General features: G+C 48.2%; 1 protein-coding gene across 1 annotated transcript in view; it reads left to right on the forward strand.

The window, feature by feature from the left end:
- Positions 1 to 15,434, forward strand: part of POLQ (DNA polymerase theta) — a 415,163-nt gene that overhangs the window by 242,471 nt on the left and 157,258 nt on the right. The window contains exons 19-20 of the mRNA XM_086935619.1: positions 5,138 to 5,334; positions 11,211 to 11,451. Of these exons, the coding sequence (XP_086791745.1) occupies positions 5,138 to 5,334; positions 11,211 to 11,451 (438 nt within the window). The remainder of the gene's footprint in view (positions 1 to 5,137; positions 5,335 to 11,210; positions 11,452 to 15,434) is intronic.

Below are 15,434 nucleotides of genomic sequence, written 5' to 3' on the forward strand. Positions count from 1 at the left end.
TTGAGCATATATGGGCTCTGTAATGGAATCTCAAGTTTCAGTGGGCCCAGCTTCAAGGAAGCCTGTAAAATGGAAATTAGATTTTGGAGGAGATTGCTGATGATCTGCTGAAATGGCTGATCGCCTGCAACTGGATCAGTGGCAGATTCCCCTCCCTCCCCCAACCATAGATGACTATGGTGAGATGTGTGTCGCTGCTGGGTTGGAATGGTATTGCAATTGGATTCCTCCCATTTAGTACGCCCAGTTTTCTTTGCTTTTTTGATCACCAGGTTTTGGACTGTACTGTGGCAAAGTTTAATTACTTCTGTCTCACCCCACGGTAATCGCAGTAAAAGACTGTGCATGTTTACTGCCAGAGTCTGCCTTTTAAGATAACAGTTGGGACGCAACTAGGGAAAGGGGGACTTGCCTGGTTAAACATGAACATTGGTACCAACATGTGTGCTGGCTGCTCATGAGGGGCTGCCATTGTGCGCAGCCCAGTAACTGCACACAGGTAGTCTGGCGCAGAGGGCACTCTTAAGGGTTAGATGTTGAGCAGGGATAAGCCTTATAATATTAGTGGACACTCACAGGTAAGGTCAGTAGGGTTTACTGTTTTACCAATAGTGATTCTTTATTGTATACATGTAGGGAAATCTTCCTTAAAGTGCATTTTTGCTTCCCTTAGGCCCATAAAGTCCTGTAAGGTATGAAACTGGGGTGGTACATGTGCGCCCAGGTTAAACATGCATGTCTCAAGACCCTACATGTTCCCTTTATGGGTCGTCCTGAAATTTCATATTTCTCTGGCTCTGCTCATGATCAGATTTCAGACCTTTTGTCACCCTATTGAAGCAAGTTATTACTCTGCTCCCAAACAGAAGAAACAAAGGCCTCCCTATGCAAAAAAAGTAATTAACAGTGCTTCACTCGGCTCCTGAGGAATAACTGATGGGTCAGTGCCCAGGGGTCGACGCAGGGTCCATCAATTATATTTGAGCCTGGGAAGGGGTGTGCCTAGGATTCTCTCCCCATAGCTCTTTTCGGCCCAGGGCCCTGTTCTCCTGGCCGGTTCATGTCAAGGGGGGCCTGGGATCCCATCTATGGCCCGGATGACAGTAGAGAGTGAGCACTTTCGCAACCGCTCAAGAAAGACAAGCATTTACAATGCAATGGTTTCGCCTTTGGAAAAGTTAGAGCTATTGGCATTGCTCATGGCATTTCTTTTTTTTTGTTTACTTATAAATAAATGGCATTGTTATTTACATTGCCAACAGCTCTCTCAGCCCACACAGCTCGCTCAGCTCTCACAGCCCACACAGCTCTCACAGCCCACACAGCCCACACAGCTCTCACAGCCCACACAGCTCTCACAGCCCACACAGCTCTCACAGCCCACACAGCTCTCACAGCCCTCACAGCCCACACAGCTCTCACAGCCCACACAGCTCTCACAGCCCACACAGCTCTCACAGTCCACACAGCTCTCACAGCCCACACAGCTCTCACAGCCCACACAGCTCTCACAGCTCTCACAGCCACACAGCTCTCACAGCCCACACAGCTCTCACAGCCCACACAGCTCTCACAGCCCACACAGCTCTCACAGCCCTCACAGCCCACACAGCTCTCACAGCCCACACAGCTCTCACAGCCCACACAGCTCTCACAGTCCACACAGCTCTCACAGCCCACACAGCTCTCACAGCCCACACAGCTCTCACAGCCCACACAGCTCTCACAGCCACACAGCGTTCACAGTCCACACAGCTCTCACAGCCCACACAGCTCTCACAGCCCACACAGCTCTCACAGCCCACAATGCAGCAATCACATAACACTACACATGCCTTCACAACACACCAATTAAAGAAAACTCACAATCTAAGACGGTTTGTATTGTTCACAAGTCATTCCATGGAAACAACACTGAATATTTAACTTAAGTCTCCATCAACCACAAACCAACAAGGCACCAATGATTAACAATTGCAATTTGCAGTGTGCTGCATTCCACATGGCCAGTTCCTCTAAAGCAGACAACTATTATGAAACACATTGATACACACTCTGCAATACCTTCACAAGACGGACGCCTGCTGCTGTGTTTAGTCTCTTTATGACAACGCATATAACTGTTGTGCAGCATCTTTTATTTATTCTACTTGTATTCTTAAAATGTATCTTGAATATGTTGCTGAGGTTTTGTATGCTTTATTGTGGTAGTGTCAGAGGGTGAATCCAAGAATAAGTAAGTGTATGGATGAATGGATACATGAGTTGAAAGGTGAGTGACAGATTGCATCTATGGTGAGTTGAGTGCCTAAACCATCCTTTACACACACAAAATACTTGCATTTATTACCCAGACCTTTTGGCATTGCCAACGAGTGTTTGTGTGGAAATTGCGACTTTACAGAGGAGGTAGCAACACCTTATGATGCTTTTCAGAAATGTTGCCGAAAAGGAAGAGCTTGTCAAGAAAACAACACGTTTCGCCCCTATCTTCAAACGAAAACAGCCAAAAACACAAACACATACTTCACAGTTTTCGCAAGCAAAGACAGAGGCATGTTGACATTTGTAAACAAAGAGCGTCTGTCTGTTCCCTCCGCCCCCAGGCCTGTGTCTCGACAGTACAGAACGTGTGACATATCCGACTTGACGTCTGCTCGTGAGTAACGCATCATAACGTGAATGGGCGCCGTGCATGGGAAACAAATGAGGCCACGGCCTTTGACCTCAATGACGCGGCGCCTGTGGTCCCACAGAGGGATGGAAACTATTTTTTCCGCTCAAAGGCGCTCTGTGTCCTTGCGAGCAGGCTAGATGACGTGACTTTTGCCGAAAACATTTACTGAAAATGAATACTGCCGAGTTTTTCAGTCGGGTGAACAATAAGATGTTGAGCTATTATCGACTTCGACCAAAAGGGAAATTGCATTATGAAGAAATTGTATTATTTGTCGACTCGCTAGCACTCACGTTAACAACAAACGTTCGACATTTGTTCTAGTCAGAGACACTACAAGCATTTTTGCCAATCTAGAGGAACTAGCAGGGATAATATGTGGCTTAGCGGCCAGAGCTGCCGCCTTTGAACTAGGGAACGAGCCGAGGTTCGAGTCCCGCATCCAGTGATGTGATGCGGATCTCTTCATTTCCCTGTGCCTTAAAACAGAGAGAATATGACTTTGTAGAATGTATGTAATTTGTTGTCCGTGCATAGCGGTCAGATGCCTCTGCGTCAAGTTTTGCCTGTTATATCTTCACTCGGACACGGACGGCGGGAGGTGGGCGGGAGAGGACACGGACGGCGGGAGGGGGGCGGGAGAGGACACGGACGGCGGGTGGGGGGCAGGAGAGGACACGGACGGCGGGAGGGGGGCGGGTTTTCAGTCGGGTGAACAATAAGATGTTGAGCTATTATAGACTTCGACCAAAAGGGAAATTGCATTATGAAGAAATTGTATTATTTGTCGACTCGCTAGCACTCACGTTAACAACAAACGTTCGACATTTGTTCTAGTCAGAGACACTACAAGCATTTTTGCCAATCTAGAGGAACTAGCAGGGATAATATGTGGCTTAGCGGCCAGAGCTGCCGCCTTTGAACTAGGGAACGAGCCGAGGTTCGAGTCCCGCATCCAGTGATGTGATGCGGATCTCTTCATTTCCCCGTGCCTTAAAACAGAGAGAATATGACTTTGTAGAATGTATGTAATTTGTTGGCCGTGCATAGCGGTCAGATGCCTCTGCGTCAAGTTTTGCCTGTTATATCTTCACTCGGACACGGACGGCGGGAGGTGGGCGGGAGAGGACACGGACGGCGGGAGGGGGGCGGGACAGGACACGGACGGCGGAAGGGGGGCGGGAGAGGACACGGACGGCGGGAGGGGGGCGGGAAAGGAACGGACGGCGGGAGGGGGGCGGGAACGTGCACAGGACAGCGAGGGGGGGCGGGAACGGCGCACGGACAGGGGGGGGGGGGAGGATCACGGCTCGCGCACATTTCTAAACAAAATACTCCTTACCTGATCGCCTCGTGGGAACTCGAATCTTGCAGCCAACTCCAACAACAGACACTTAGCAAAAGAAGAAAACAGGCGGACTCCAAAAAAAAAATTACACCCACCCACCACCGTGATGACGAACAGAAAAGGGTGGAGAGGGAAAAAATGTCGGGAACGCCTCCGAATCTGGTCCGGCCTTGACGGACAGATCTCTGTTCCAATGGCTAGCCTCCATTTATGGAGCTCGCCAATGGGACAGGGGGGCGTATTCAAGAGTCCCTAACTGAAGACTAGAGATTTCTCTGGGGGCAGAGCTTACGCTCCGTGTCCCAGGCGAAACCTAAAAAAGGGAGCCTGGACCCTATCTCTGGTCCCAGCCAAAGAAAGTAGGAGGGGAGCGTCGCCTCCCCCCCACCCCCCCTCTCCCTGCAGAAGAAGGACGGGGCCAGAAGGGAAACGGCCTTTACAATGCGGGCAAAGCAACACATGCCTTTTCCCTGCAAGCGCAACTAAACTTCCCTTAAACCTGCATATGCCTTAACCACGCATCTGCGTGGTTAGGGCAGTGCACGGTCTAGATGTCTGGAACAGGAAGCTTCAGGACAGAAAGCTCGACCTGGACAGGCAAGAGGGGTTCGGGCCAGGTTTGAGGGTGGGGGTAGTTTTAGGGGTAGTGGGACTTTTTAGGTCTCGGGTGGGGGGGGGGGCATCTGGGTTGTTTATAGAGCAGGGGGGCAGGTTTTAGGCCTTATGGCAGGGGGTGGGTAGTTTTAGGGATGGGGTCGTTTTTAGGGGGGGTCGAGTTGCTTATAGGGCAAGGTCATGGGTTTTAGGGCTCAGGGCGGAGGGGCTGGTGTGTAGTCTTTACCACACATCCCTTTACCAATAATGCCTTTACCTGGAAAGTGCATGGTAATGAATGCGTGGTCAAGGAATGCGTTGTTCAGGTGCATTCAATGTTTGGGCTGCGTAGTATTATTCCATAAAAGATAGTATGGTGTACATTACCCCCAGGCTCGTCATACTCTCATATTCTAATTAGAGTTGCTGGAACATGCACAATGAAAAAACAGTTATTGATAAGTGATTATTTGCCTTTTCAGCTAACAACATTTGTGCTGTGTGCTTCGTTCTTCCAGATATTAGCGCTAGCTTGGCTCCACCGCCCCTGGACCAAAATCTTCCAGTGAAGGAGAGGCTGCGTCATGTCCAGTCCCAGTTGCAGGCTGACCCCTCCAAACAACGCTCACTTGTTATGTACAACTTCATAGAGCACTTCAAGACGTTGCTCCTGGCGTGTGACATTTCTCTGGCTGGAAACTTTGAGGATCCAAAGGTTTCTTAATTTTATGAAAATTATAATCCTTTAAATGTAAATTAATTATTCGGTTGTGCAATGCTTGGTTCTCAATTTATGCTGTGTATAGTTTATTGATATTTTACGTTAAAGTATAGATAACATTAATACATGCCAGTGGTAAACGTTCATGATCTAACAAGATGGGGAGCTTCCATATGGGTTGGACTCTGGAGAAAGAGTAAAGCATGCAGGGGTGGTCTGGTAGAAAGCAGATTACATTCAGGGCCACCTACAGAGAAGATATGCACCGAGTTCACAGATGCTGAAAGTGGTGAAATCTTGAAAAGTGACCAAACATTGCAGGGGTCAATGAGCTGACACTGTGCAGGCCCCTATAGTGACCGTGACCCACACGGACTCTTCAAACAGTGTCTACCTGGAGCACACCACCCCATCAATGGGAACACCGCAGCCAGGCCATTCGCCTATTCTTTGGCCTAAGAATTCTGACCCTCCACATGACCGGCCAATTCCAGGACTGGCTAATCGATTGAGGAACATTCTAATCTCAAAGCTCTCTAGTTCATCGCGCTGTGCAGAGCCTTGTTTGTACCAGCTTCTTACCAAGCCATGGTGTTCTTTCAGAACCAGATGGCTGGATGGATACTTAAGATTGGCCTTTCACAGGGTATTGTCCTTTTCAAAGGTAAGCATTTGTGGCAGATTCCTGCACTTCCATGACTAAGGAATCTGGAACATGCTCCATATGTGTTTTTGCTTGAAACTAACTATACAGTAATGAAGTCTTGAAGAGCGCAGAGAAGCCGACCCTCATGCTTAAAATCCAACCTCGAATAAGCTTTGGAATTTACTCAAGGCCAAGTGGAACATCAGACAGTTCAGTGCTTTTGGGACATTGGACACTCCATGGCACACACTGCCGGGGGCAGCAGGTCAACAGTCGTCCAATTCCTCCTCTTAGCTCTGCTAAACTGCATAATATTTGTCCTCCGTGTCTCAAGTCAGATTGGTTGAAGGCAAGATACAGCATTGCCTCCCTGGCTGGAGAACCATCGTATTGGACAGGTGGGTCTTTTGGAACATTCAAAGGGGCCACCACCTGCCTTCATTTCCTTCCTGTCCCATGTTGCTCCCACACCTGAATAAATTTTGAAGGAGCACTTGACAATCTGATGCAGGACGTAAATCTTTTACTCTACATTGGTGCCATCAAATGGGTACCTTATTCAGAGAAGGGCAAGGGATACTAGTCGTGTGCTTTCTCGTCACAAAACAGGACAGGGGGCTCAGACCTCTTGTGGACTTTCACCTGTTGAAATTCTTTCTGTGGAAAAACCCATTTAAAATGCTCACACTCTCAGATGCTATCCCAGGATACTGGATGGTGTCGCTGGATTAGCAGCAATTGTATTTCGATATACCCATCGTGTAGTTCCAAATGCCCATTCTGCAGTTCCAAATGCCCATCTTGCAGTCCTGTAGGCATTAGAATGATTTACAGAAGAGGTGTAGGATTTAATACTGCACTTATTTGTGTTTCAGGAAATTATTAACAACCTATGGTGCAAATATCAAAGGAAACATGACCCCATAGTTTCCTAAAATGTGAAAGAATTTCCACATCAAGCTTTTACAATAATGAGGATTATTGCAAGGTCTGCCCAATCTGAGAGGAGGGATCATTCGTGCGATAGAACTGTCAATAGATGAGCCCTGAAGAAGTCCTTAAACGGGACGAAACGCGTTGGCTACCTGCGAAGAAAAGAGAATTAAATTCATAGAATTAAAGAAATTTGCAACAATGCCATTTGGTAGAGCTGTTTCTTTGTCTTTAATGTGTGCTGATCAAATCATTATTGTAAAAGTTCTGTAGGCGTTCCCTGCGGCTTAAGGTGGTTCAGGCACACTTTAATTTTGGCTTGCTCCCCTTTGGCCTTACCTTGGCCCCTCGGGTGTTCACGAAAGTGATGGCGTGATTGCCGCCTATCTTCAGAGGTTGAGCGTACATGCATTCTCATACCTCAAGGACAGGCTGCTATTGCTGTGCTCGCCGCATTCAGAGGTGGAGCCACCTCTGAAAAACGGCTGAACTCTTCACAGAGTTCGGTTTCGCCAACAACGAGCCGAAGTCTAACCTCAGCCCCACACAGAGACTTCCGTTCAGTTGGGAAACTCTGGACCCAGCGGCATAAAATGTCTTTCCTCTCCTGCAGCACAACAGGAACAATCGGGTGTGACCCCAATGTTTGGAGATCAGGCTGGATCGCCATGGAAAGGGCTTTGAGGCTTCCTGGCCTCTCGGACCCGGCACCCTCCTCATCTACAATGCCAGGTGCAGAAGCGATGGGAGGTATTGGCTGGCATGGGTGAAGTGGTGGCAAGAGAGACGCAGCAGCGACATAGGGCAAGGGGGGGGGGGTCAATTTGTTCGGGTTCCTTTGTTTGACACGATCTTTATTTTGCTATTATGTAAATTAAATGTCAATGCTGTGAAATGTGTCCTATGGCTGTTGCTCTCTGGATTCAGGGGTTCAGCCGCGTGTCAGACGATTGACACAATCAAATGTGTTCCTAAAAAAATGAAGCTTTCGCTCTAGTGATCTCTGACGGGAAGGCATAACTTGGATTTAGAGAACTGCGAAATAAATAAAGTTGGAAGCAAAAGCACCACCACAAGCCGTCAGGGTTTCACAAGGAGTTCGTTCATTCATTCATTCATTCATTGGGTCCAGGATGCTGGGAAGGCAGACCGCCAGCACAGGGTGACCAGGCTACTCTGCAGCGATGGCCCTAAATGTTAGATTTATGGTTGGTTTATTGTATCCACGTCCTGCCTTTCCAGAGGCGCTCCAAAGGTTTCTAAAGGTCTTGCGTGGAGCCGATGCCTTTGAGCGACGGTGAATGTTGTGGTTCGAGCAGTCCCGGTGACAGGAGGCCGCTGTACACAGGCCCCGGGTGGATGGTTTAATGGCTGCTGTCATGTGTCACCTTCCCCGCCCCTGGCAGCAGGAGTGAAAAGGACACACGTCACCGTGGCACCTGCATTGACAGCAGGGGGTTTAAGAAGGGCAGAGCAGACATTCATCAAATGCAAGGCCCGAAGCCAGCATTGTTTCCGTTCTGTCCAGTTAATACATTTTAGTACACCCCTCAGCCTCTTTCTGTGCGCTCCTGGATAATGCAGAATTGATGTGCAGGGACATGAAATGATGTGCACAAGAGCACACGGTTTAGGTCAGCGGAGCCAAGATTGGAACGTAGATCTTTTTGTCCTACAGCCAACCGCTCCACTCCGACTTTTCAGTGCAGGGTAAGACCTCGCCCACGTCATTGTGTCGGTGCACTTGGACAGTGAAGGTGAACCAGTAGTGCTGCAGATTGTCACGTGATACCTCTTCCGGCATGGACAGAAGCAGCGACCCTGCTGCCCCGGTCTCTACTCATTCCCTCCCTTACACTTGTTTATCTCCTTGCTTCCTTCCTTCCTTTCACTCATGTCCTACATCCCCTTCCTTCCTTCCTTCCTTCCTTTCACTCATCTCCTACATCCGTCCTCTTCCTTCGCTCCTCCATTTTTCTTGCCCCTTCCCCTTCTTCTCCCTTTTGTTTCCTTCCTTTCTCTGCCTTCTCTCCTCCCTCGAGCTTACTTCACTTTCCTTCCTCCGTGCTCACCTCTCTCTTATTCGTTCCATTCTCCTTCCCTTCCTGCTTACATTTCTTTCATCAAACTGCATTGCTCAGGGATTTCTTTTGGAGGACTTTTAGTTTTTTTAAGCATAAAAGTAGATTCGGTCGCACTACATCATGGGATTTTTGCAAGAATGCCACCACCTTGACGCAAGAAATAGCTTTAGTTGCGCATATGGAGCCCGTGATAATGAAGCTTTACCTGGGTTTACTTTGCGCGGCCTCCGTGAGGTGGCTTTAATACCCTTCTGTGAGTCTGGCCGGTGAGTCTGGGGTGGTCTAGTGTTCCCCATGCCCTAGACGTCTGGCCGACTGGTACAGAAGAGAGACGCTGGATCCAGACCGGGCTTCGGTGAACATATCAGAAACCAAGGCTTAAAAATAGTCAGTCCGTGTCTACACACTGACATGCGTTTACACGTTATTATAGACAACTACATTTAACTCCACGTTCACAGGTCCGAATCAACCCTTCTTCCTTCCCTGGTCGATTAAATGAATACTATTTGCGTTATAGATCTGTTAATGTTATGTTATGTTATGTTAGTTTTGTCTTTTATAGCGCGCGGCTACTCCAGATAGTGTCCCGGCGCTTTTATTGAAGACCAGTCGCAAAGTGGAACAGCAGAAATCAAAAAAAAAAACGAACTACTGGGCGAAAAGCCAAGTTTTGAGACCCTTCCTAAAAGTCCTTTAATAGCGCCAAGAATGTCGTCCAGGGCACCACAAGCACACGTGTTTCGCGTTAGATTATATCCAATTATTATCACCTGCATTGGTACTTTTATTGAGAGCAGTCTCGCAAAAGGCACATGGGCGAAGAATCCGCCGCCTGCACTCTGCAGATGACCGGTGGCCTTGGACCCCCTGCCCTGGCCTTTTCTGTGTCATCCGCCGGCGTGTCCTAGGCGCTATCTCTGCGCACCTGCTTGTCTCAGTCATCTACCGGCCACCACCGGCTTGTCCTGCCGCCTCTGTTTGCAGTCACAGGAGAGACCGGCAGGCTTGCTGTTAAAGGTGGGCTCACCACAGCTTGCCTTGGTCCACTTCAAGCAATGGTGTGGTTGCTAATTACTTAGGATTTTGCATTGTTGCACTCAAGTCCCATCTTTGCCCTTCTTTGAGGCTTCGCTTGGTCATCAACAGTCTGGATATAGTTGCCATGAGGGCAATTGCACCGCAGACCATAGTTCAGGAAATTCAGGCTATGATTACAATTTTTCTGCCGGAAGCTCTTGGCCCTGTTGGGATGTCTCTAGGTCTGCTTGTGCTTGTATTGTTCGTCCTCCCGGTGCTCCAGGCTCCCTCTACCTTTTCACTCCCTATAAGACGAGTGTACGCGCTAATAACTCACATTGTTGTGTAATCTCATGTTTTTTCTCCTAGTGGAGTGGTGTGGCTCACTGGTTAGAGGACGGCCCTGGACCAGGGTTCAATTCCCGACGCGGCAGGGTCTTGGACCAGGGTCAGCGGACTCGATAATTCTCGCCTCGGTGCCTACTCTAACTAGGGATCACACTCGGCAACTCTGGGCATTAGCTTGCCTCATCTCCACAACGGCCCCCCACAGACGCCGGGGATGCCTGGTTTCACCTTGGAGATACCCAGTAGGGACCATCTCACAGGGAAAGCCAGGACGGTTTCCCCAGCGGTCTATAGCGCAGAGATACTCCTTCAGGAGTCGATTCTAGCGCGTTAGAAACCCGCAATAATAATATGTCTATACTTGGCTATGTAACTATGTAACCTGTAAATCGCTGATCCTCATGTAAAGCGCTCTGATACCTCCGGGTCTAGCCAGAGCTTTATAAAACTTTAAATAAATAAAATAAATTGCCTCCACGGCTGTAATTAGAGGCAATGATTGTAGCGCGGCCTGCCCCGTAAGAAGGCCGCCCCCCCTCCACCCCCGTGGGGAATCAGCCTCGTGCTCGCCCTCCGAGCCCCGCCATGTCATCCTTGCAATCAGAAAGGCCTTCTGACAGCTGTAAATAGATCACCTCATCAAAGGCCGCCCAGGGCCCGGAGCAGAACATCTCTGCGCACACAGTTCAGAGCAGAAACATTTCTTTTTTCTAACTATCTTGGGAGATAAAAGTTGATCTTAAATGCATATGTTTTCACAGTGTTATAATAAAGTGTGTGTTTGGTTTCACGTGTCTTTCGCAGGGGTAGTCTCATGGTTTCTCTGTTCCGCATGGCAGGTGGCGTGTTGGCTGCTGGACCCGGGCTCCAAGGAGCGGACCCTTCACAATATGGTCACCAATTTCATCCCCCAGGAGCTGCCCCTCCTGGAAGGGCTGGGGACGGGGCAAGGGGTCAAGAGCCTGGGCCTTGGCGCAGATCCGGACCAGTCGGGGCGCTTCCGGGCCTCCATGGAGGCCGTGCTGGTGTTCGGCGTCATGAACCAGCTGACTGCGCTGCTGCAGAAGGAGCATCTTCACGGTAACTAGTCCCAGTAGACCCAGGGCCTACATCGGTAAACTGTATTACTAGTCCTTACCCTGGAGAACCTAACTCAATGTGCCCTAGTGGTGTTGGACCCCGTTAATGTGTGCGGCGGAGACACGCGCTAGAATGGAGATATGCTTGGCCCTGTCAAGGTGGGTTCTAGAGTTACTGTCTGAAACAACATAATAAATGTGTGCACTTTATATATAGCGAGAGCAAGATTCGTCTCTCATGAAGCTTAAAGTGCTGGTCACTATTGCCCACCGTGGTCTGCTAGCAAAGAGGTCTGCGGTTGTTAATTAACGTCTGGAAAGACCTTTCTCTGTGTCCATATCACCTTCTCTTGACCCACTGACTCTTCTTGGCTATCAGTTGAGCATGGCATGGGGTTTCAGGGCTCCAGGAGGCAGGGACCGCAGGATAGAGAGTCGAAGATCTGTATAAGAGTGAGTCAAAGCGACTTTGATAAATGCGAGCAGGCCGTAAGGTGGCAGGAGAGATTGACAGTCAAAAGAAACCATTAGTGGTGGGGAGTCAATATGTAGAAAGGCCTTAAAGGTAAGGCAGGATGTGCCATACCTGAAAGAGGGAGGGGGTTGGGGTTTGTGTGTGTGGACGGAGAGTGGGGTGAGGAGGTTACTGAAAAGAACATTCCTTGACCCTGAAAATACACCTCACATCTCACATCTCCCATTCTACCTACATCAAAGTGATCACCTTTGATCTAATCCTTACAGCCACACCACCAGTGGCCTGTTGCTCACAGTACTTGAATGTGAAAACCATCTCACCAAACCATGTCATTTTCATCACAATCCGTCTACCACAGCTACAAACCAAAACATGAAAAACACCACTCTTTAAATGTTTTCCTGTGAGTATTGTCCAACGAAACTTCATCACGCTGTCAACTACATCACATCTGAGAACTAATGCCAACAAACCTGTGACTCTTTCAAATCCGCTCGAAAATCCAACGGGCGGGTAATTTCCAATGAAAGTGTGAATCCCAAACCAAAACTTACTGGACCTACATAATACTAATCTCTCACCAACTACAAACAAATCTTTTCAGAGACAAAAAAGGAAAGGTAGGATGGCTAATTAAGGAAATTTCCTCGCATTGTTACTTTCTTTACACTCCCAGACATCTCATCACCAAAGTATTAGCAACCTCCCATAAAGCACCCATCACAGAAGAACCCAGCAAAGACCTGTCCGCATTCAGAGGAGTAAAACACTGCATCTGGTCTCGTGTCGGTCCTCTAGATGCCACACTGGTGGTAATGGGAATGTAGTCAAATATTTCTTCACTGAGAAGTTCGAAAAAGACAAAGCTCCTCATCAATAATCCAAAACAAACGCACGACCACGCCTCCCACCCCTTCATGTAGCATCCTTAAGTGGTACAACTTACAGCTCCCTTGCAATTAAATTCAAACATCTGGCTGCTGTCACATATGAGTACAGCATCCTGCCCCAAAACATGGAGGAATCTCCCTCTCTCAAGAACCACACCCCTCCTCCACTTCATCCCCAAGGTGTGTTTGGCAACTCACTCAGAACTGAGGAGACCCTCCTGAATCCACTAGTGACGAAAGCAACTCTGGACCACAATGACTTCACCAACTCTCAGCCTATTAGGTACTTGAGGAAGCTGTCCACATCCAGCTGCCAGATTAAACCAACAAGAACTACCTCCTGTATGACTGCAGTCTGGCTTTGGGTCATGATGCAGTATCCGTTAATGACCTTCTTTGCTCTCTATTCCCTTTCCCTCATATTCATCCTCTGCATTATGCTGTTAAAGTCCTACTCATCGATAGCTGTATCAAGCTAGAAATAATAGGCCGGCGAAGCACAGCTCTAGTTGGAAAGCTCCTCTGCCAGCAACATAAACCCATCCAACACTTGTCCTGACCTTGTGAAGAAATAGTTGTGCAGCACCCGCCTTAAACTGAACCCGGCCAAAACCCAAATTTTCATGATTTTCAGAAGATCAGATCCTGGAAAGGCTGCCCTACAAGACACGTCAGTACCTAAGATTAACTTTTGGCACTGCCCTTCTACAAGACTCACTTTGCATAGGAAACCCAGACAGTTTGATACCGGCTCTTGCTGCTGCAGAAAGCAAACCTCGTCCTCCACGATGCAGACTTCAGGACCCGTGTTCAAGCCCGCTCCCCCTTTTGGCCAACTGGCATCTCTGCCATCACACTGGCTCATCTGAAGAATGATCTGCATGCAGCAGCTAATCTCATCTAAGAACTCAAAACTCCCTCGAAGTATCACAAAAAGCTTACATCACCTTAAAATCCTTCTGTTTCATTCACAGATCATCAAGAATACCTGACAGGTTGAAGGCCCACTTATTGCAATCAGACATGACATCTGCAAGCTTGACTCCAAAGACCACACAAAACTGAAGCCGATTTCCCCACCAAGGTTCAGATGATCTGCATTTGTAATGCTGCACACTTCTGCCTTGCACTAACACTCCAATGTTCAGGAAAGAGCTACATATCAAACTTTTGAGCGTGCACCACTTGAATCAACAATAAGGATCCACCTTAACTCCTCTGGTTTCTGATCTAGCAGTAAAAATGATCTACTCAGGCCTGCGTTTGGGCCAATCACAAATGGTATCTCTGCTTGGCGCTAGATATTGCTGTTTCAAAGTATCAGAAGAACTGTGGATGTTGATTTCACAAGCTGAAGAGGCAAGGCTGCATGAAACTGTGGTTGTGTTGATGAAATGTGCTATCAAAGTAATGGGATAAGAGGTGTGATCTTAGGTTTTATTTGTTTTTTTGTTGGTTGGGATTTGCTGATATGTATGACTGATTATTCATTACTCATGTTTGGAGTGTTGGTGGACATTGTGAAGAGGGAGTGATTGAGCATGTTATTGAGACAGTCTTCTAGATTGATGCTGTGTCGTAGGCACTGGAAAATATTTCTAAGGCCTTTTCTGAAAACGTGGATTTTTTCTCTGTGAGCATCGCCCCTGAGGGTAGGAGGTGAGCGAAGGGAGTAAAGAAATCTCACTGTACCAGAAGTCAGAGGTGAGAGATAGCATGATGTTTCTGTATTGCAGGTATTGAGCATGTAAAGCCAATGTCCTTCCTGTAGAGACGATAGAGGCAGGCAGTGCGGCTTGTTTACACCTTCGGGATCTGGTGGTCAATGTGGGTACTTAAGCTTCAGCAAGTCCATGTAGGTTCATCAAAGCATTGCTGTGTCAACTAGGCCAATAATTATTGGTTGGAGGATAGACTTATTTGTTGGTTTTGATGAGAGGCCCAATATTAATGTTCTTGGGGTGCAAAAGTGGGTACTGGGACGACCTGTGGCCAAAGCAGGTTCATGGTGACGAGTTAGTGTTTTAAGTGTAGCACTGGTTAACATTCTGCTGCTGTTGCACCGATCTGGCATTGCCCAACCATTTCAGGGTGGGGAGAGTGCGGTCTCTAGAGCTCCTTCTTTATTGAAGTAGCTGGTTAGCAGAGTGGAATGGCTTTTGGAATCCTTGCTGTAGATTCCCCAAGCAAAGATGTCTCCCGCTCGATTGAGGCCCCAAGTGAGAACCAAGGGCTTAATCCCTTTAGGTGATACATACAGGATGGCAGAATGAACAAGCATCTTTTCGATCAGTCAATCAGGGTGGTTAAAGCGCAACTACTCACCCGCGAGGGTCTCAAGGCGCTGGGGGGAAAGGGGGCAGCTCTGTTGAGTGCAGTAGGTCACTAACATTGATGAGGTGACTGGAGGCCCCATATCCAGTCAAGGTAGCTAGTGGCAGAAAAGGTCTGGTTACTTTTAGCATAGGTGGGGTTAGGCTTCTGGTGGTGCCAGCGGCACTGGCGTATGTCCTACAAACCTCAGAGCCCCAGCGGGCCCAGGTAATAGTCAATGATCTTAAATTATCCATTCGCCAAAGTACTTTCATACTGTCCCAGTGGGATTTATTTTGCATT

The sequence above is a fragment of the Lissotriton vulgaris genome, chromosome 8 (assembly GCF_964263255.1).
Source record: "Lissotriton vulgaris chromosome 8, aLisVul1.2, whole genome shotgun sequence".
Lineage (NCBI taxonomy): Eukaryota > Metazoa > Chordata > Amphibia > Caudata > Salamandridae > Lissotriton > Lissotriton vulgaris.